The sequence below is a fragment of the Aquila chrysaetos genome, chromosome 4, assembly GCF_900496995.4.
Source record: "Aquila chrysaetos chrysaetos chromosome 4, bAquChr1.4, whole genome shotgun sequence".
Lineage (NCBI taxonomy): Eukaryota > Metazoa > Chordata > Aves > Accipitriformes > Accipitridae > Aquila > Aquila chrysaetos.
In genome coordinates this window covers 46,526,706-46,550,052 of record NC_044007.1, presented here as the reverse complement: position 1 = coordinate 46,550,052, position 23,347 = coordinate 46,526,706, and the positions used below count along the sequence as shown (strand labels likewise).

Genomic DNA, 23,347 nt, shown 5'->3' with positions numbered 1-23,347 from the left:
ATGATACCACATTTGTTTGCCCTACAAGAACATAAATCTTTGTCTGTGCTGTAGAGAAATAACTTTTTGGAGTATAAAAATGTAATTATTCAAAAAACATTGAATATGTGGTATATGATTTTCAGCATTAATTTGGCTGGCAACTGGGAAAGCATTAGCCTTTCTAAAGAAAGTCAGTTCTTCGTACTGCCTTGTTCTGCTACTTTTCAGTGCTTTCTCAATCTTCAAGCTTTTCCTTGGGCATCCTGTCTTGTCATATCAGGTCAAGCTAAGCTGGGAATGTACCCCTGAAGCAAAATGCTTTTTTGTGCTTTTGTGAGTACATATTTGGCTTAACACGATATGAAAAAAAAAGTGTATTTTTATACATGTATATTTGTTTACAACTAACTGTGCTTACAGAGATGTCTTTTGGTCAAGAAAGGAAAGTTTGTGGTGAATTAGACTTCCGTACAAATTTTAAAAAATCCAAAATCTACTTCTGTGTGTAGAACATTTTTATCATATTTTGTGGGACTGCCATTAAACGAACCTGTTTGGGTAACTGGCTTAAAAAGACCAGTGAAATACGGTTCATGCCTGCTGCCATTTCAGAGTTCATATTAGTGATAATGACACATCCAAATGGGGTACAGGTTGTAGTTACCACCTTTTCTCCAAGAAAATTCTCACGAGCGTTTCTCCCCCTTTTCATTGGAAATGCACGTAAACCACCTTTGAAATCCATAGGTGCAGTTACACTGTAAAATTCAAATCAGATCCTGCGGTTGCTGGTGGGAGTCAGCACTGCTTCGCGCCTGGCAGGGAGTCCAGGTAAGGTAAGGTAGGGCAGCAGAGGAGGCTGGAGTAAAGCCCCTTTTCTTAGCGAGGTTCAGGATCCTCACTGGGCTTCTCCACCGGCTGCCCCCAAATGCCCAGTCGCTTTCAGGCAGGCTGCTGTTCCCACGGCAGCCTCGTACCTTCCTTTCGGGTGCATCCGGAGGCCGCAGTCTCTCCTCGTGTTACCTTGTCCAGGGTCAGGGCCTGGACCCCAGCCGGTAGCCCCCCAGGAGGACAGCCATAGTCACGTTGGACCTCCAGGGATGGCGCTGGCAGTCTGAACCTCCAGGTTTTCTGTAGAGACCCAGGCTTTTTTATTTTTGCTTTCTAAATTTAAAAATTACCTTGTTTCCACTAGGTTTCCACTTTTCCTAAGCTTTAATAGGCTATCTTTAGCAACCAGGAAGAGATGTAAGCACAGAAATTCACTTCTGTTTTGTGTAAGTTCTGTAACTTAAAATTTGCGCGCAGGAGACGTTTTCTTATAGCTTTCCCTACAGTTTTGCTGCCGGTTAAAAAGAAGTTATACGTTCAAATATATTTCTTCAGCTATTGTGAGAGAAGGGGAAAAATATATATATTGCATTTCCATCTCTCATCGTCCAGCATTGCTTCTACTTACAGGCATACTGGATAATTACTCTTTGGTATGCTGGATAATTATGTTTTGTCAAAACAAAGCCTTGAAAATTAATGAATAGTTACTGCATTACAGTTTCAAAAAATATTTCTAGGAAAAATGGTTGGAAATTTTTCAAAGAAATAATTTTCTGTCAGATCATCTTGTAAAAAAACGAAAACTTCTCAGGAAAAGCTTGTACAAGCAATTGAAAAATTGTGACATTGCTGAAATGCTATGTTTTGAAACAATGCCATTTTCCTACTCTGAAACCACTTGTTTAGAAATTCTGTTTCAGTTATGATTTTTTAACTTAGTTTTTTAAAATTGGTAAAACAAAATGCTTAGATTGATCCAAGTGGGATTCACTTACTGTGTCTTCATTTATTTTATTTTTGTCGTCTTAATATTTTCACACTTCTTGCAGTGGTGTAAGTTAGGAAACATGTTTGAAAAATGGCTGGTCAGAAAGCACATTTGTTTAAAACGTAGGCATTTTGTCTCCTACTCTTGAGAATATCATTTGGAGGCTTTGTCTATTTTGTTTTAGCATATTCCCATGTTTTAAATTTAGGCTCTTTTTTATGCCTCACCTTAGGAGTACGTGAGTTGCATAGCGTCACATCATCCAAAATCAAGGGTGTCTGACATTACCTGGCAGTGGAGATAACACCAGGGACGTTGTGTCCCATGACATGCATGAAAATGTGGCCTATATTTGTGTGAAATATCATCATTTTTACATGCTGGTGGTTCTCTGCATCTTATATCACACGTCTAGTAGGAAGGAACCCCCTTGAAGCAACCTTCAAACCTCCTTCTGATGGTTCCTCAATGCTTCGTTCTGGGGATGGGGGTGAAGCCAGGCTGGAGGAGCAGCCTAGTAGCCTGGTTTGAGACCCTTTGATGCAAAGAGATCCTACTCGGTGGAGAGCCTGAGAGGGAAAAATGCAACTGCTGATGCTGACAGTACTCTGAAAATAGAAGTGCTAGCCCTGTTGCCTGTGGTTAAGAAGGATAAGCAGCAGCGACTGATGTTTAAATGGCTACGCCAAACCTTTGATCTGGTTTTGTGACACTGATGCTCCAGTGAGGATCAGGGCTTGTACCGTGGTGTATCAGATGCTCTACAGGCATGCAGAAGAAGTAATTCCTGTCCTAATGTTTCCTCAGTGCAGTACTGTGAAGTCTCAATTAGAGAAGGACTGTGTGACAGGAAAAAGAGGATGAGACAACAAGCGTGACAATACAGAATACTATCAACAGGAAACTGCATGTTTTAAAGACAAAAGGTATCTTGTTATCTTGGCTGTGATGTTGTATCTCCTGCTGGCCCGCAAAGGCTGACAGCTCAGGAAAATCCAAACGTTTAGCTGTGCCTCTCCCTTCAAGTCTGTGCTGAATCACATCAGAGGCTGTAACACCAGCATGGTGGTAGGAGAACAATGTGCTATTGTTGATATTCTTTTGGATAAAACACAAAACCAGAATCTTAACCACAGAATATTAAATCACCTCTTTTGGCATGAATAGATAGGTTTACTAAGGGCCCTAATCCAGTTCTAATTTACATGATTATCTTTTGTCTCTCTAAACTCTTCCTGTAGTTTTGTTTAGATTTGGTCCTCTTTTTTTCTTTCCCTTGGAATATAAACAATGAGAACAAACTATGCTGTACTTCTATTTGAACAGATTCTTACTTTCAGGACTGTTTTCTTTTTATAGGGGAAGGGAAAATCAGAATCAAGTATACCACACTTCTAGTTTCTCAGTATTTGACCAGGGTTATTTTATGAAATCCAGTGTAATGACTGATTATGTCATTATAATAAAATAGTATTCCACATGCATGAGATATAAAATAAAGACGATCATCTGTGCAGGGTTATGGTGATTAAGGTGCTGTAGTAGAGTTTTTTTCTTTTAGGACACTTCTCACTAGCAGACATCATATTTGAAATCTCCATATGCACCCAAAGATAACCAAAGTAATGAAAGAAGTGAGAGATTCTCTATGTAGGTTTTAAGATTACCCAACTAAAAGCAAAAAGGGGAAAAAAAATCAGAATATGGCAGATTTAAGATTCTTTTTTTATGTACTGTGTGCTGTGTTTCAAGTTCTGATCCTGCTAAAAATGATTCCTTGAAATTATGGGAAATGTTGAGTGTGATGTTTATAAAATTACTCCAGTGTTTGATCCTTGACCGGTGTTCAGTTTAGATAGTTTTAAAAGAGAAACATGGAATTTGCATGAATGGTTGAATGAAATCAAGGTGGAGGAGTGCTACTGATGCTGCCCAGGTGTTTCCTCTGCCTGCTCTATGGCATGAAAGGAAGATCATCGAAATCAATGGAAAGATGTTAATTTGAGTGAGGTTTGGGTAATGGCCCAAACCTACTGCTTATTTAAAAGTAATTTATAAAGCTTTGCTTGACTTATAATGGAAAATGGGATTTCTCATTTTGAAAAGTTCAAATGGAAGCTTAAAAGGGTAACAAAACTTTTTTTTTTTTTTTCAAATTGGAAAACTATTGCCACCTGCACTTCCCTTTCAGCAGCACTTGTTGTGTCCATAATTTCTGATATAAAAAATCCGAACGTGTCTGGGGAAAGCGCGCCATCAGTAATGCCTGTAGGCCATCCATGGGATTATACTAGTTTTGCCACAGGCTGGCATTTTTCCCCCTAATCTCTAACTACCAGAGATATGGAGAACAGCGAGGTGTAAGAAAGGAAATGGAAAAGAGGTAGTATCAGAGAACATTTCCTCCTGATCTTTGTTTTCTTCACCTTCCACGTTTTTCTCCTGCTGTTGCTTCATCTCTTAATGATCTCCAATCGATTCACCTCTCGTCTGCATTCCTCTTGGCTGATGCATTCCCTCCTGAAGTAGGGCGTGATGGTGGCCAGCCACCGTGGGGTCAAAACTTGGGGAGCCAAAAGGAGTCCTCTTTTGTACATGGATTATAACTGCACCCTAAACACTTTAGGTTTATTGCTTTCTTCTCCTACGCCCAGGAGCCTCTCCAACAAGCAGAGACCGTAGCACTGCCACATTCACCTCTGGCTTCCTGAGAGAGAGGTTTTACCAAAGTACATTGCTTCTCCCCTGCAGTCCTGCAGCTAATAGCCACTCTGCTCGGAGCCGCAGCACCTCGGCATAAGTTGGGTCCTTCATAGATAGCGCTGTGGACTGCCCATCAATTTGGGGACAAATTTGGCGGGCCAAACCCACGATCATAAGAGAGCAACCATGCTTTTCTTGTGCAGGTGCAGCACTGGGAGGGAGGGGGTTAAATGACAGGGTGCACTTGGAGCAAGATGAAGTGTTCAACAGCAGTCCTGTCCTGCCAATACTGGCTCTTCCAGTCTTGGGTGGAGGCATACTGGCTCTTCCAGTCTTGGCTGGAGGCCGTGGTGGGCGAAGTGGTGGACTGGGGGGGATAGTCCTGAGGCTGCTCCTCTGGGGTTCCGGCCCCAGCCTGCTGACAGCTGCCTCCCCAGCCCGGTTTCTGCAATGGGAAATAACGCTGCTTTGTCCTGTTCTGTCCCTTTAGAGCTCATGAGAGCAATGTAAATTCTGCAACTGCTGTAAAAGATTTGAAAATAAATGCAAAATAAATTAAGATCTCAAGGCAGAAAAAGCATAAAAAATATAAAAGTTTTACGTGTAAAATATTTTTTAAAGAATAAAACCTGAAAATCAGACTTTCATTCCCAGACCTGAATTTACATTTTTGCACTTGGTGACATCGGTTGCACAGCAAAACCCAGAATCTTAGAGCTTGCAAGATGAGTAAAAATAAAACAGGGAAATATTTTCCTTCTCCTCTTTCAGTTTTTCAAATCATGTATTTTTATGATTATAAATAGCTAAATCAACAAACTTTTACTGACTGGGCATGTTAAGCACACTTTCGTTGTTGACTTTCAGAACTATTTAAACTCCTGAGTGCTAAAAATTAGAATTCCCTTTGGAAAAGCTTGTAGCTTTCAGTGGACTCGGTTGGAGTCCCCAGTAAGAAGTAGTTAATAGGTAGACTGTGGTGACTCCAGCAAAACAAGATAATCAATTCCATCTGCTTTTCTAATTAATCAACCTTAATATTGAAAGTCAGAGACATCATGAATTTGCACAGTAAGCATATATTTTGGAAAGGAGGGTAACAGTTTGTTACCTCAGTTGCAATCGATTAGCCTGACTCCTCTCTTTTCACCTCCCGGAGAAAACCTGGGAACAGCCCCCCCTGCCCTGCTCAGTAGCTAATCTGTACTCCGCAGGCACCCTGCACTCCGGCTGCGAGGACACCACGCATCCTGATTTTTTTTGTTTTAACCAGTTTTGCTTGTTCTTGTCAGTAAAGGAAGAGTTAAAAGGGATGAATAGAACGCTCTGTTTGGGACTTCAGTTTTCCAAAATAAAATATGTAAGTGAGGGAAAGGTTTCATTCAGTTTTGGCATCGCTTTGTTAAGTCACTTTAAGCCAAGAAAGATTGTTATTCCACACTGTTTGCCGATAGTAGAAAGTTTACATATCGAATTTTTGTTTGTTTGTTTTCTTGAAGGAAGAGAAAATCAGTATGAATTTAAGGGACAGATCTCTTAGTTGCTTTGCAGAAGAGATTGTTCTGTTAACAACTCATCAAGAAAGAAGGAAAAAAAAAAGATAAACAGGATTAACTGTTTACTTTAAGTGAGCCGAAGTCTGGTTGTTTTTCCGAAGAAGAACACAATGTACTGTTGTATCTGGTTTCCAGAGTGGTGTTTATCATAATTCCTCGTGCGGTGGTTGGTAGAGTGCTGGGAAGGCTCTCCGCCCACTCGCAGCTCGCTCCCTTTCCCTCTCCCATTGAGGCCTCCGGCCAGGACTGCGAGATGGAGCGAGCTGTCCTGTGTGATCTTTACTGCCTGACATGAGCTGACATTGACCCAGAATAAAATAACAGGGGCCGTTTCCTAGAACTCTCGGTGGACTGCTGAGAACTGCTACCATAACTCTTGTAAACACGCGACGCGCACACACAAACACGCTCCCTCTCCCTCATTTAGAAACACACCTAGGAAAGGCAGCCACTAAAGCAAAGAAAAACAGCGTGAATGAAAAACAGAAACGGTGGACCCTGCTTTTCTTCTTTGCTCTTTGTTCTGCCCTTTATTTTGATGAATATTATATTTTTCTGCTAGTTCGGTGGGATGATGTGGCATTGAAACAGCAGAATGTCTTACTGAATACAGACACAGCTCTGTAAGAAATCCCGCAGTGTTATATTTCATTTACCTTTCACATGCACTGGGGAAGCACCTGTGCAATGCTATACTACCAAGAATGCGTTTTAGGATGTTCTGTGCTTTCTGAAATGGGCAGTTATTTTTTTAAATACTCACTTCATTTTGGTTTTTTTTAAAATAAAATCTTCTAGGATTCCATTCATGGTCTGTGTGGTTCAGAAGTAAATCTGGTGAATCCACAAATAATATGGTCTTGAAAGATAAGGGACCCCAGTACCATTGCTACAGTGTTCTTGCTTCATTCCAGATGCTGTAACTCTGTAAAGCCCTTGCTGTGGGTTTTGCAGGGGGAGCTGAGAGTTCTGTAAGCCCTGTAGCGCAGAAGAAATGGCTTGATACTGCAAGGAAGCCCTCTCTCTATATATACATATGTATATATAGCCTCCTCCCCCAACTCAGATGGGATCTAGCACATAGAATAGGCTTTGTGGACCTGCCCTCCTAGATACCACCATATTATTCAGCTATTGCTTTCAGATCACCCTTTGAAGACAGGACTTTTATTCTGATTTTTACGTATAAGGAACTGAGGCGTGGAGGAAACAGTGCGGCAAAGATGATGCGAAACGTTGGCAGAACCAGCAACTGAATGCTGATATTCTTGGAAAGGAGGGTGCTGAGCACCTTGCAAGAGAAAACCTTTTGGCAGCGCCTTGACGACTGTTAGAATTCTTGGATGCCAAAACAATAATTACGAAGTCTTAAGATTAAAAAAATAAACAAAGAACCCCTCCTCAGATTCATAGATAAGTACTTTAAATGGCTGGGTGGTAATTACACGTTATATTTGGAACATGATTTTTCTATTGGAGATCATCCATAAGAGACTTGCAGTTTTCAGCTGACCCTGTAAGTTTCTTAAATGTACAGTTTTACTCTTGAGTAGTAAATCATGACATACAGGAAAATAATATTTTCTCTGAATTGTATACAGAAATAACCAAGGGATTGTAATGGGATTCCATGCTGAAATAATGGTACACTGAGGAACCTGAGGAGTGTGTGCATTATTGTTTTTTTACCAACTACAGTTAACAGCATAGTGAGCCCAAAACAAGCTGGGATAATCTGATGTGCTTGCTTTTTTGTTACCACCCAAAAGTATTTTTATTTACGTAACAAGCTGTATGGAATGGATCTTAGCAGAAGGACCGTAAATTATGTGCAGTGTGGTGTGGAGATGCCTGGGGGATCTGGGGGGAGGAAGGCCTTACTGGTCTGTTGCAGCTAAACCTTTATACAAACTTTTAGGCAGTGCTTAGGAAGTTATTTTTCCTTAACTTTCTGTGTCTTCCAAGCCAACCACCACTATAAATTTTTACTTACATAGCATAATTACTTTGGATTTAAACTATTAATATAGAACAACTTCAATACTCATTTATGGATCTGAGATAAGTGACGCTATCGGATGATACTGAAAATATTTCTCAAATGCAACTCTGTAACTGTTTGAAATTATAGCTTAGGCTCCATATTGTGTTTGAGTGGATGTTAGGAATGTCTTTTTATGGTTTTAAATGTTTTGTTTACTTTTGAGTAAAATTCTGTGTACAAATAAAACACACACATCAGCAGTTTAATTTGAAAGTGCACTTAGAGACAGTGTCAGATGGGGAGTTTAAAAAGGTCATTTGGTGCCACGTGAAAACTTCATAGAAGAAATGGTTTATGCTGAAAAAATTGTCACGTGTGAAGCCATGGTTGTTATTGCAAGTATGAAAAGCTGTCTGGTTTTTGTGCTACACCCGTTCCGAGAAGTTGTAAGTAGTTCCCACCAGGCAGGTGGTGGTCCATGTTTTGAGTGGGAACATTTACAGTGCTGTGGAGCTCCATTCTCTACATGCATGTTCTGCATTAAAAAGGTAGCCCTGCTGATACGTTTGGCTCATATAGGTCTCTTCCTACGCACAAAAGCCATTTCTCACAGAAGTGCTGCTTCTTCAGGTCATAGACAGAAAATAGTAGGTGGAAGGATTAACCTGAATGAAGAAATGGAAAAAGCAGTCAGCAGGCGGGGATTCATGAAAGACCTTGTGGAAGTTGCATTTGATTTTCCAGTTTGTATTGAAGTAAGTGATTATTCAAGGAAGTGAATAAAAATAAGCAAGTTATTTTATAACCTTTCTCAGTCTTTTTCATTTTTTTAACATATGTATATAAATATAAGGAAAAACAAGGAAAATCCAAGATAATGGGCTTGGTATAGTTACTGTAGTGAGTTATTTGAAAAGTTCGTTACATAAATACTCTGTTACACACTTGCTAAGAAGTGCCAGCAAAAAAAAAAGATCCTTTTCCTGAGACCAGGGAGACCTCTGCTACATATTTTCTATTTGAGATGCTGAGATAAGACTTGCTCATTGCCCTGGTGATGCTCCTGTCACATGTGCAGTGTCCATCAATACTTCTGCAAGGACAGCCTGTCTCTTGCTGGAAGGAACTGGTGTGTCTGGTGTTAACTGTGTGCACTGCTCCTGCTCTCTCAGGTCCAGCACTCCAGAACTGCCTTCTCCTTTCTTTCCTTCTGGGTCCTTCCACAATTACTGAATAAAAATGTACATGATCATGAACTCCACTTTTCAGAAATTTTAAACCTCCAGTTTTCACAGAAAATGATTGCTATTTTGGTCACCTCAGTGCTTCAAACCAGAGCACAGCCCAGGTGCTAGAAACGTCTATAGTTGGAGTCATGACCAGAATTCTTTGAGCTTGACATTCCCCTTATAAACTGGAAGCAGCAGTGCTTGTGTTTTCCTGTGTACCTCTGCAACCTATGCATAGAAGGGGCTAGTCATCATCATCATTATTTTTTATTTGTATCATTCTATACATACTTATGCTCTGTAGAGCTTCACTCACTATTTAGTGACAGCAAATGGCATGGATTTTGAGCAGAAAATTCTGCATCTTGTGTCTCCCTAAAGAAGGCTACAGCGGGTACATACTTTTCAAAAGGGAAGGTGAAGCAGTGTGTGATCTGGTGAATACGGTGCTTTTAATAGGGAAATCCTGGTGGTGTTGCATGGGGGTGGGGGAGGTGGATGGTTGTCCCTGTGTGTTTAGACCTGTGCCCTGAACTTTGATTTTTTTGAGATAATATGGGTATGGTGAATGCAAGGAGCGCATAAGGTAGGGATAAATTAAATCCCGGTAGGGTGGTGTCCTGCAGGTTACAATTTGAATCTGAGCCATATTAGCAGGAGTTAATCAGCTCCACCTTGAGACTTGACCAGACAAGTTGCTGAATTGGAGTTGTGTAGGTAGTGTTGTGCCTCTGGTGATTAAGGGAGAGGGGGTTTTTGTTTATGTGTGTTTATGTACGTGTGCTTTATGCCTCTGCTAGGACCGCACCTCAAAGAGATAAGAAATCCTTCTGACAAACAAAGCAGCAGCAGCAGCTGTCTCTTGGATGGTTAAGATAAAGAATGAGCAAATATCAGAGCTAATACAATCCAATTAGTTTTCAGGCATTTCCCCATTCTCCCCTTTCCCTCCCTTCCAAAGAAAGAGTAAATAACGAAGTCCCTGCTGAGCACTGCCAAGGTGGTGGTGGCATTTGCCTGGCTGTCTTGGTCCTCATGCTGTACTGCACAGCTTAGCTATGCACGCAGAAGAGCTGCTGTGGGCCATGTGGTTGTCCTCCTACCCAAGGGTAAAACAATTATTTGTTAGTTAAGATCTGTTCATGACAAATTTCTGCTGCTTGTTTTCACAAGACTCAGTAAAGACAATCCCTGTGTCATCAGTCAGTTCTGGCCTCCGTGCGCTCTCATGTCCTCTGCAGGCAGATCTTCTTTTTCTTATTCTTTTCCACTAGCTGCTGAGGAGGCTGGAGGTGACCAAAGCTGAAGAGGGTTTTTGTCACCCTTACCTCTGCAGAAAGTCAGCTGCCGGTACAAGGCAGCAGTATGGAGAGATACGATTTTTCATGCATAAAAAAGTAATAGTAAAAGAAGGCTTTACCCTTTACCCATGAGGAGTGACTAACTAGGAGAAGGGCATGGCAGAGTAATCCTGTAATCCTCTCCAGATTTCTACTGGGAGACATTTTGTCCTAAAGATCAGCACAGTCATAGAAATAATGCACAGTAATCAGTCTCATCTTCCCCCAGCCCCCATCCTTGCTCCTGGCTATTAGCAAATTAACAAAATCTTCCCAAGCTTTTGCATGAGACTTACTATGTCATTACTTAAAAAAAAAAAAAAAAAAAAAAGAAAGAAAAAAAAAAAAGGCTAATCTCTGCCTCGCTTCTTATCATTCCCTATCTTCACCCCCTTTATTATTACCAATGAGTCATACTTCACCTTTTCCTTAGTCTACATCTCCCACATTCACTCTTCTACCGGCTTTCCTGCCAACCCTTGCTCCTGGAGTGAATTCTCTGCTCCTTTGCACGAGAAATTTCAGTTTCCAAAACCATATTTTAAATTCAGGTCTTACACAGGATTGCATCCTGTTGTCCCCAAAATAAACATGGCCCTTATTTCCTCCCTACATGAGCACTGCTGATAAAAATGGAGATGTTGCCCCTCTTTTTTTTAACAGTTCATTACTATGCATACTGACAAGGCATTGGTAAAGGTATGTTCAAGCTGATTAACTGATTCAGTACAAACACCACATTTTATAGAAAAAAAAGTATTTGTGATAGGTATGCACAAAACATGCTGAATTCCTGGGGGCAGATGCTAATTTTGGTTTTGCAGCTTGTCTCATAATTTAGATGTGGGTTTTTATCCTGGTAGTGAGCTTCAAAGGGGGAAAAATCATGGAACAAACTGTTGCTTTAATCACAGTTAGACTTGCTGCTAAAACTTAATTTGCAAGAACATTTGCTGCAGTGTGAGAGCAACACTGTAACATGGGAAAATAAAACAAATGCACTTTTCTGGGAATAAAGTGAAATCAAAGAAAAAAACAATGCTGGTGAGGAGGTAAAGGCCGTGAATCAACAGCCTCCAAAAGCAGCTGAACTACTGTTAGTAATGCTAACAGCGTCTGCAAAATCCATAGGAACAGAACCAGTTTCAGAGAACTTGAGAATAGTTCTCCAAATGCATCGCTGAGTCTGATGGGGGATTCAGCTGACTTCATGATAGTCATTAAGTAGGAAAATCAGTTGTCACTCATCATTAAATACCTATAGCATTACCTACTAAATTAGTGTGAGACAGATCAAATGACGTTGAGAATATTTCAAGTTTTTGTCACCATGCATTTGTGCTGTTTTAAAAGTGTGCTGAAGCAGGGAAGATGTGTTCGTGAAGTTCTCTTCATAGCATTAGTTTGGGATATTCCTCATCTTTTAGTCTGAAATTGGGCATTTGAAGGTTATTTGTGAAATTCTGTCTTCCAAGTCAGTGAATATATACCTTTCATTTTAAAGGCATGTTGCAGAGAAACTGTGACTACCTTTGGGATACTGTTAGAACAAGTGTAGTATAGTGGATGTCTGCTCACGTGTATGGTCCTAATAGAGCAAAAGTACTTGGAGTCTGATGCAATAAGTTCTGCTGCTCTGTGTTTCTTCATGATGCCAATAATCATGAATGCGTCACTAGTGCGAATGGGAACATTAGTGATTTAAGCCTCAAGTTACACAGTTCTTCCTTTACTTCTGTATATCAAGCTTGGTCATAAGATGACCATTCTCCCATCATATGACCTGGGATGTTGTGCTACATGCGCTAGACAGCTGGAGTGGGAGCTTCAGCCTCCTAATCCTGCCTGGAAAATACATTCTTGTCTAGAAGTAGTACTCCATGCAAATAGGAGTTTACTTCTACGGAGTTAATTTTCAAGGAGCTGATCTGATGATGATAATTATTTGGCCACAGTATGTTTTTGGTCAGATCGGTTTCCTGTCCTAGCCATTTATGCTGCCGCCACAAAGAGATGGAAATCTGTGGCCAAGGATGCGGGTAGTTGAGACTCCCATGTCTGACAGCAGCCATCTCTTTGCTTGGCTTAAAAGGACTGGGAAAATGCACTTTTAGTGGCTGATGTCTTCGGCACCAACCAAGCTAATTTTATTTGGGCAATTAATATGTCCCAGAGGACTTAATATGAGCCTGGTGCCAGCTAGTCTGAGACTCACTTGCGTTCACTTATGTCTCACTAAACATGTGAGAAATTCCAGTGATCAGTTAAGAGACTGCTGAACTGATCAGATCTGAGACACTAACTCAGTTGGCCCTTGCTTGCTCCAAGATACAGAGGCCTAATTTTTCACAATTAACCATTACTGAATGTTTTGTTCACATAGGCAAAACTGTTTGCTTTGTTTTTCCTGTTCCCCTCAATCTGATTTTCAGAAATGTCCAGAGCATATTAGCTCCGTTTTTCCAAACAAAACAATAGCATGAGGAGGTTCAGTCAAATCAGTTAAAACTCAGGGGAGATTTTTTAACTGATTGCAATGTCCTAACATGGAAAGTGGCAGGCAACCGTAGTATTTCTGCTTCTGGGCTGTCATGTTCATAGCACATCAGTCTTTGTTCTGTTGAGTTGGAGATGATCCTGTGATACAGATCTAGAAGGCATCTCACAGATTGTTTTACACAGAAAACGAAGAGAGTGATAGATCTGTTGAAGACACGGGTTTGTATTGTTAGGACAGTCACCCGCTTTCTAGGCTGGGAACACCACTCATCCCAGAGATGAGGGTACGTATCCTTCCAGCCTACAGATCACATCAGCATTTGGTTTCCTCCTATTTGTCATTACTCAGGGTAGAAGCAGTGTTTCACATCTCTAGAGGAATTCTTAACCTTGGCAGGCTGTGGAGGAATTGTACCTAAGCTTTCTCTACCTGTTTGTGTGGGACCCTTGTAGCTAAAGATACGGGGAAAATACGGGAGCCTTCATTTGTGTTCGGTCCTCCCATTCCCTGCTCCTCAAAACCAGCACCAGAATATGAAAAATGAGGACTCTCAGCTGGTGCTTGCACAGCTGCTGATGTCTGAAAAGCTTTGGGGTTGTATCCTGTGTTGAATACAGCCCCCTTAAGGGTGCAAGCCAAAGTTAGGCAGTTCATAATGAACAAGGAAACTGTGCTTAATGGTCTTCCATGTGCCTAAGCTTCCCTGCGAAGAAAATATATGGATTTCTTCCAGAGAAATATAGGACCTCATTTCATTTTAAATGTTTTATAAAGATATAATGACTACTGTTGAATGCTTTCAGGGTGCGTATGTTACATGATGTGCTTCAAAAGCAGTTGGAGTTGGCTTTCTGTGAACAATGGTGCAGCTCTGGAGAAGGTAGTTTTGGCATGTACCTTTGAAATGAAATGAATTCTGCTGCCTAGCGCACCCCTGAGTTTTATTATTTAGAAATAATGATGTATGCGCTACCCTCAAAGGTAATTTTTGTCTCCCTTTGAAAAGTTTCTGCACTTAACTGTCTCTTTCTGGGGCAATTAAGCCAATCTTGTAGACAGCAGCCTCCTTCTTCCAGCACTGTATGACTCATGCTATCATGGCTGCTCATCTCAGGTGCAGAATCTTGTGAAATGCATTTTTGACTATCTAAAGGTATGACATCCACTGATTTTGCCTTATCTGCTATGACAGTAATATCTTCTCAAAATGCCAGCAAGTTGGTTAAGCAATACTTCCCAGCCCTACAGCCCCTACTTCCATAGATTACTTTAATCAAATTGTTTGTTTAGCAGGTTCTTTAATTACCTCCTTAAAATAGTTCCTCTGGGCTTCTTCATACCCAATATCGAATATACTAATCTGCAGTTTCATGTTAGATTTTTTTTTAAAAGGAAAAATTGACATTTCACTCTTTTTTGTATCCTTAGGACTCTTTTAAAAAAGTTGTAGAAAATATAATGCTAGCTTTGCCAGTTTCAGTGTTGGTGATTATTACTTGTGAAATATGTTGCTTTGTTTACTTCTAAGCAGAATTTTTATATTTATACACACACACATAGATGTTTGCATCATTGCTCTGTCTGCATTGCAGAACTCACCTCAAGTAAGGCAAAAACTCAGTCTTTCTTTATAAGTACACAAACCACATAGTGCATAGCAGTTAATTGATCTCATCCCCAGCGCAAACCCCTTACGCTTTTTTTTAGTCATGCTTTTCTATTTCATGGCCCTGTTACCTCCTGAAAATACACATGAGAAAACCTTTGATGATGTTGGTTTTGTTTATTGATACATTATTTGGTAGGAATTCTCCAGATATTGTAGAGGATAAGCCCTGTCCTGAAGCTTGTAATATAGTTCTCAGAAATTTGCTAACTAGTTTGTTATGAACAGAAGCCAATGAGTAACGGAGGAATGTTTTGCAGGTTATGCCTCCTTGTCCAGGATGCCTATGGTATGTTCAGTGAAGTGCAGCTGCAGTCCCTGACTTTTGCAGATGACATTGAGCAGTATTGCAGGAGATGGGAAGGAAAATTCTGCTGCTTAGCTGGAATGAAAATTTTGCAAAGAACTACAAGAGGAAGGTGAGAACAATTCATGGGAGAATGTATTACATGCTGTGGCAGGCAGAGGTGATCTGCCTTTTTATTTATTTCTGTGATCAATATTCTCTGGAACAACTGAATCTGGCTTTGTTCAATTAAGTGTCCTCATTGCCATTTTGGGGGCATCCAATAGTACTTCAGCCAACCATATTCCAAAATAAGCATAAATAAGCTAACACACAAATACACACTTAGCAGAGAAAGGAATAGAGAAGAATTACCGTACGCAATATTTCATATAAAACACGAGTGTTTTCTTCCTCTTCAGTAGATTCAAAGACTTCAAAACATTAGTTCACCTCACTTTCATTGCAGAACTGTTTACTACAGTATGTTTTTCTACAGTGCTTCCCAGTATGGGTTGAAGTTTCAAGCACAGACTTTCCCTTAGTATATGAGAGCTTAATTCAGTTAAGTCTATATGGTTTTGGAAGCACAGTTTAAGTTTCTTTAAAAAAAAAAAAAAATCTTCCAAATCATAAAGCCATTCTTATTTTGGAATAAGAATGTCCACAGGTTTATAGAAAAATCCCCCCAGATAAGTAACAAATTGACTTACCGTACCTCTCAGATTTTGCTTATTTTGTGATTCCTTTTACATTCTTTGAATAAAATAAAATATCTTTAATGAAGACAAAAAAATTAAATAGATCAAGTATCTTACGGAGTATCTTTCTAAGGCAAGTGATACAGTGTTCACGTGGGGACCTATATAAATATGATTAGATTGGTTCAATTCTCAACATAATTTATTCCTACAAGTATCCGATCTAGATAAGCCTTCGCTGTTAGAATGGCTATGATATTTCTGCTGACACTTTTTTTTCCTGTTGAAAAATGCTGTTTCATCAAAACCAGAATGTTTCATGGAAACATTATCTATTTTGGAGAGAATTTGGTTGGGAAGATTTTTTCAGGTCCAGAGGGAGTGAATATTCTTTCTCTCATTCTTATTTCATGAAAACTTTCAGAAAGTCTCATTTTTGTTTCATATTGGAACAAAAACAAATTTCAAAGCCTTGAAATGTTTAGCAAAATGGAATTGTTGTTTTCCAGCCAGCCCTATTCAGTATGCTTTTCTTTTTATGTACTTGCAGTGTTAATTTTCAGATCCTTTAGATTTCAAGCCTACTTGCATTTTTATGGATCTTTAATAACAAACAAGTCTTCTTATTTAATTATTTTGTTGGCTTTTTTTTCAAGTTACATTTTTTCCAAACAAATTAAATAATAGCTTTGGAATTCTGGATACAAATGAAGTTTTACAACTGGCTGCTGGTGTTTCCAGTACTCTGCCTAGCTAATAAGAGACAGACTTTTTCTAATGTAAATTCTGTTTCAAAGCACCAGTAACTTACTTCTGGCTATTCTGAGGACGATTAGAAGACACACTACTGAAAATGCTAGTGGCTCAGCTGGAGCTGTGCTGGTGGTAACCCTGCTAGGAAACATTAAAAGAAAAAGGCTAGTGTAGCTTCAGGGACAGTGCAGTAGTTAAAACGTGATTTCATTGTACAAGATGGGTGGGTGGGGGAATTGTTCAGGGTTTTATTTTTTTCTTAATTGTTTTAGCCTAAGTTCTGCTTTATAACTTGTTATTACTTTTAAGTGTTGGGACACATTTTGTGTCATTCTAGGTGTGATGGAAACCACAGTAAAGCCATAGCTGAAACAAATATAAGGGAGTACTTATTCACACAGAGCATAATTAGACTGTAGAACTCATTGCCACTGGATAAATGGGTTTCCACAGCCAGGGGTATATCTGAGCACATGATGGGATATGCCTGTGAGTGCCCAACCTTGGCTTGCAGCACATGAGTGAATAAGAACTATGTGGTCTGCCCTGCAAGAAAGACTGCTGCCTTTTTTTTTTTTTGAGAACACCAATTACTTTTTGGAAGGAGGTGGCTTTTAAACTGTTTGTTTCCTGGAGTCTGACAGTGGCTTTTAAAATGGATAAAAGGGAATAAAATATAGGAAATATGAGGGAAAAGTCATGACTTTTTTTTTTTGTGCCTTTGAAGCACATGATCTGGAGAAAGCCAGGAATGGCTAATAAGATCCCATATGTCCATGTTGTCCCACAGTCGCATGGATTGTAATCTTTCTTATAGAGACAGAGTGCTCCCTCAGTATCTCCATGAGACAGAGGAGATTTTCATTTAACAGATGCAAGAGATTCTCAAGCTTTCTGCATCAATGGACCAATGTTACTGTTCAAAAAATTTTCCAGGCCATCATCCATACTCATCATCAAGTATTTAATTTAAAGTACTATTTAACATCGTTCCAGTAAATGAATGATGTAAGCTGAAGTTACATTTCAAGGACTAAAAACCTATAATAAAGAGTATTTTACATCCAAGCAAAAACGCGGCTGTAAACCTGACTTGATCTTTGGAATGGACCTGTACTGTAAGATGTGCTAAAGAAACTAAACCCATTTCTTCTCCTGGTAAGAAAACACTTGTGTTCCAAAAGAAAAGTGGGATGAGAACTTTCACAACCGTGTTCCATCTTGACGAAGATCAGCCCTGTGAAAAATTAGAATTATAGTAATTTTACACTGAGAGAAACACTGGTAATGTTGAATATTGTTTTTGAATACCCATGTGCTTTAACAAGTACTAGGGTCTCGTACTAGGTCATTTGAAGGTCTTTCATTGATTCAGGTGATTTTCAGAACAAGTCCCATACCCAACATGAAACATACTTCCCAAAACAATCCCTGCAAGAAATCCTTCCCTTTGTACTCCAGTAGAGGAAGTGGTGTTTCTCTCTGCAGTCCAGTAAGACAGGTGGGCATGGCCAAGTCACGGCAAAGTTGCCATGGCTTGTTCAGTGTCTTACTTCCAGCAGTTCTTCTAGTCTGTTCATGAGGCTGTTGAAGAAGGTAGGAACCAGTGTTGTAGCAGATGAATTAACAGCACAAATGTGGTTCAGTATCTGTTTCTTGACACCTTTTCTCTTCACCCTCTCATTCATACTTGTCTCCTAGCCTTTCCTAAAACTGTTCCCTGAACTGCACGCTTAGTATCAGCGAAAAAGAAAGACATGGTGGTTTAAAGAGAGAAGACTAAAAAATGTTCATTGATCTGCCACTGGTGGTGTTGGCTCCTTAGAGGTGTATGTTCTCTCCCTTGTCCTCCCACTACCTCAGATGTCAGTCTTACAAATTCAGCCCCTTGAGAAAGAGGAAGTGAGATTTTGACGGTGTACTACTGCTGGAGGCAGGAATATTGGTTGAGAATCTATATGCAGTACAACTAACACGTAACCCCCCTATTTTAATAGATCCCAGGCATGTTTCAGGTATGTCTGGTATAACCAGTAACTAGATGGATGCAATTAGATGCAGGGCCTGAGCACTCACTAAAATGCCTCAGGAATAACTTCTAAATTGTCATCGTCTGCTGCTTCCTACCAGAAATTAATTTCAGTGAGCTGGGATAAACTTTGTAGTTGGATATCTGTCTTTGTTGACAAGAATATTATGTTTTTAGCCCTGACTGGAGTTCTACACAGAATAATAATTTGGATTTTGACAATTTGTGTCTTTCACCTGATTTGCCAAGCACCGAGTTGTTTCACTGCTGAGTATAGCAGAGCGACCTGCCTCGCCTCTTTATGCTTTCTTATAAGGTAGAAATACGAAGAGTTTCTATTCAGCGGAACAGAAGGATGACACCAATTTAAAAATGGAGGGAGGAAGAGGAAATGCTCTAACGTAATACATAATTAACGCAGGGTGTCAGTATGAATTTTGACCCTAAATTGAAAAAATGCTTAACAAGTTTCAAAAGAAGATGCAACTGTTGCATGGACAGTGCTAAAATCCACACTTATGTTGGATAGGATAAAACACTTTGAAGGATACATCAACTCATAAGCTTTGGCACTTGACCCTACCTTTAATTCATGCCAGGCTGTACTATCTGTTGCATTTTCATCTAAACTAAGTAGATTCTGAATATTGAGTTCATCAACCAGTGTTATGTTTCCCTGAGAAATTTCTGTTTTCAAATAAAGTTGGTTCTGTCATTTGTCATTTTAAACTTTCAAATGTTAGGCACTGAAATTTGAAATCTCCCTGTATTTGTCTGTAGTGTTGGTCACTATTGTGCCTGAGGGTTTTCTTTCTTCTTTTTTTTTTCTACCTATTTAAGTCGCATACTTCTCTGGCCTCTATCTCTCTCCTTCTTCCTCTACTCTTCACTGTATACTTTCTCTTCTTTTTGCTTTACACTCAGAAAAGAGGATCACTGCTAACTGCTACACAAGAAAGTGTTTCAACTGCTGGACGTTGACAGGAAATGTAGTAGTAAGAACTCTCCGCCGAGCAAGGAAGTCATAACTTCCTTTGGTTTTCCCTCCTCCAAAAAGACTGCCATCTAAAAGAGCCACCCACGTCTCTGAGGTTTTGAGGTCCTGAAACACTTCAGTAATTGCTGTGGTTAAAAGTTGAGTTCTATTTAAAGCATAATTTCAGTAATCACATTGAAGTTTTGAATATTTGCATTACTTCTTTATTATTTTTGATGACTGCTTATGTATCAGAAATTAACTTTCCCTGAGTTTTGTTCTCTTTAACAAGCACGGACTGCTTCTTGTATCTTCAGTGCTTCTGTCATGAATCTGTTTAGTAACCAGCATTGGAGAATAACATAGGCGTATCCATATTGAATCAAAAGTACTTTTATATTATAATTTCAGTGTTTTAATGTAGTATGTGTAATTTGTAATGTACTATAGAAAATTGAGTTATTCAACTATGTAAATAAGTTATTCAACAAAATAATTTCATATATCCAAACAAAACTTAGGGGAAAAAAGCCAGCAACCCTTCCTCCCTGTTTGTATTTTGACTGAGATGCTGGTTTAGTAGGCTCAGATTTTTACTTTATGATTTTGTTACTTTTATTACTCAAGTCTGAGAAAATATGGTGTTGCATAGCTTGTGCACTGCAAGATCTTAATAGGTCAGTTAAAGGGAGAGCTAGCCTACAGTATCAGCTTTATATTTGGATTGCTTGTCTTTTGCTAGTTGAAGCTTATGTAGTCTAGGTGATTATTACTGAATTTCTTTTTAGTTTTGAGCAAGGAGATGTTTCACAGAGGACTAGGAATTGCTTTATTTTTGAGTTCTTCATAATTGAGACTGATACTGCCAAAAGAAAACTGTTTCAGTTTAGACTACAACTGGGAGAGTAGGAGAGGAGGAAACAGAAGTGCCAAGTCTTAAGTCCCCAAAGCAAAGCTGTGGAAGACATTGGAGGAGAATCCTAGCACCTTTCTTCTGTCTCCTACTGTAAACCTTACATAGTCTTTCTTCTTTTCCTAGTTGTGGGCATTGTTTTCCTTCTACTTTCTTTGATATTGCTGATATTTTCTCCCTGTAGTAATTTTCCCCTGAACCTGTGGTATGATTATTAAAATTTTTAAATCCCCCAAACTATAAGCTGTAATGTTAAAAGTTGAATCAGGCATGTCACACGCAAAGTTCTTGGTCCGGCACTGTAGGTGAAACTTCATGCTTGTGAGAGAAATAAACAAAATCTTCTTATTAAGTTATGAAATAAGTTGTCAGATCAGAGTCAGTGAAATACAGTTTTGAAGCATCAAAATTTGAAGTTTCTTGACTTCTGTAATGTGGCTTGTAGTATGAAATGAATGAAATTTCCACAGGATCAGAGTAAATGTGCTGATGCTGTAGATACTGGTTTATCACTGTACTGGGTGTCTAAATATAATTACAACAGCTTTTCTCTTTATTTGTATGTTTTTATCAAAAATCATAGAGCAAACGTGTGTGCATGTGTGCAGATATGAATGTATGCCATTTGACTGCAGTGAAGGGCAAAACAAGCCAGGAAGGTTAGAAGCAGAAGGTGACTTCTGTCTCCTGCTGAGCTCTGAAACTGAGAAGGAAGGTGGTTAGGTGAGCAAATGAAAGCAGGTTTTTCTGTACAGGGCAGCACAGTCATCAGCTCTGGCAAGAATTGTGGGGAGGGAAAAGTAAATGCTAGTTTATTAGTATCACTCGCTATCTTCCAGTAATTTTTCTACGGAGTAGTTTAAGATGATTTGTTAAATATGTCAGGATTAATTTCTGCATGTATATTTTGCATTTTCTTAGGCATGTATTTAGCCTGTTTAACGGTATTAAATCTTTAAAAGTCTCTGATTGCTGTCTGGGTACACAGCAGGCAGTTTGCATTTATGGATACAGAGAAAAGATGTACCAAAGTTCAGCAAGGAAAGTTTAAGTTGAGAGGGATTCCTTTTGAGCACATTGGATAATAATAATAACAATTAAGGACACTAAAAAGAATTATTTTGCATATTACATGTATATACATGCACACACACATATATATAAAAGTATCCTTATATAAGCAAAGCTTGAAGATGCAGATTTAGAGAAGAGTACCTCTATGTAGAGGACTGCCTGTCGTTAAGTCCATACTTCTATGGAAGTCTATACTGTAACACTCCATTGGAGTAACTGGTGGTCTTACTGTGGTGGTGATAAACAGTGGACATCTACATATTCAGTATGGGACAAAAAGTTTTTTACCAAACATAGATTTCAGTCTGGCACGGAAAGTAGGGGGTTGAGTCTGCCATTTAGAATCTGATAGATGATTTCTGTCCTTCTCCTGGTATGGATCCAGTCTTTTTTTCTTTTTTCAAAGAAAAATTGTAGAATATTACAATAGTGTCCTTGTCTCTGAAGTAAAAAAAAGGTTATTCAAAATACTTTACATGTTCTTTTTTTAGCCTTAAGCCTGTTTCTTCTCACTTTTTACTCTACTTTTCCTTTTTTAGAAGTCTGTCCTTTTATGATCAAATTTTTTTTTTTTTTAAGTGATAAGTAATTACACTCACAGAGCAAAATTTTAAAGTTTTTATTTTGTCTTCTGTAGCCAGAGAGGCTCTTTGTGCACATGAGAGCTAACCATGTCCCTTCACTGTAGCACAGAGCCAGCTGTTCATCTCTTGTCCTGACTCTATAACTGAAGGATACACATATTGGATAAAATAAACCCATTGTTCAAGTCGGATTGAAGTGGGATTTGAGTGTGGCTGGGGCAATAAAGAGAATGAACTTTATTCTTTCTGTGACGATAGTGATTTTCTACAGAGGAGGACACAATGTCTTGCTATTTCTCCACTGTCATTGCCCGCACCTCATTCCCCCTTCTGCTAAGTCGAAGTCCATAAGGGTAAAGAGAGCGTTAACTTTCTTGGAGGTGTAGAAATGGGTGGAGCAAGAGGGGAGCTCCTCACCGGGGACACTGACTGATACAGTGACAGCTCCAGGAGAGGACGTCCTGTTGGTAGACAAGTATCCAAATCCTTTGGGTGGCAGATGTCACTGCCCTTTGCCTGACTGGTGTCAAAGCAAAGGATGGGGCCAAGACGTTCAGGAGACGCTCTCTACACAATGCTGCTCCTCTGCCTGTTTGTAAACAAATACTGTCCTTTACTAATAATTAAGTGCTCCTAGTTCAAGCAGTAGATGTCCTTCTCCAAAAGGACACAAGTAATAGAAGAAAATGTCTTAGACATTCTGATGTGGGGTAGCAAGCTGGAATAGAGCTAAAGAAGAAGGGACAGCTTCCTGTCCCTTGTGCAAACTTAAAAATACAGATGAGGGATCAATGTAAGCTCTGTGTGGAGAGGTGTTTATATCTTCACTGCAACAACATAGCTTAGTTGCTCTAAGTTGATAAGTATGCGATCTCTGTGTACACACACACACAGAGTTTGCGGTACGTTCATACCCACGCTTTGTCCTTGCCCTCATGCTGCGTGTTGTGTGAGGAAGGCCACTTGTGTAACTGCCTGAGTTGTACGGGAGGCTATGCTCTCTTTTTGTAACTCTCCTTTTTCATGTCCCAATTAGCAAGACCAGTTTGTTCCTCTGGGCATTGGCCCTCCTGTGACTGTAGAGAGGATATAATTCTGTACGATACAAGACAGAAAATCTCGCCCCAGTCAAGGATTCAAGAAGTGGTCATTTGCTGTAAAGTCTCTTTAATACCTAAGAAGTGTTGCTTTGTATGTTGTAATGTTCTCACTGTTAGTTGTAATGTTCTCACTGTTAAAAACAAAACAC

The 23,347-nt window shown here is 39.5% G+C and overlaps 1 protein-coding gene across 5 annotated transcripts in view; it reads left to right on the top strand.

Moving 5' to 3' along the window:
- The window catches only part of SPIDR (scaffold protein involved in DNA repair), a 208,194-nt gene that overhangs the window by 164,150 nt on the left and 20,697 nt on the right, over positions 1-23,347 (top strand). For all 5 annotated transcript variants that reach the window (XM_030011353.2, XM_030011352.2, XM_030011351.2 and 2 more), the window contains one exon: positions 15,043-15,201. In XM_030011353.2, the coding sequence (XP_029867213.1) occupies positions 15,043-15,201 (159 nt within the window). The remainder of the gene's footprint in view (positions 1-15,042; positions 15,202-23,347) is intronic.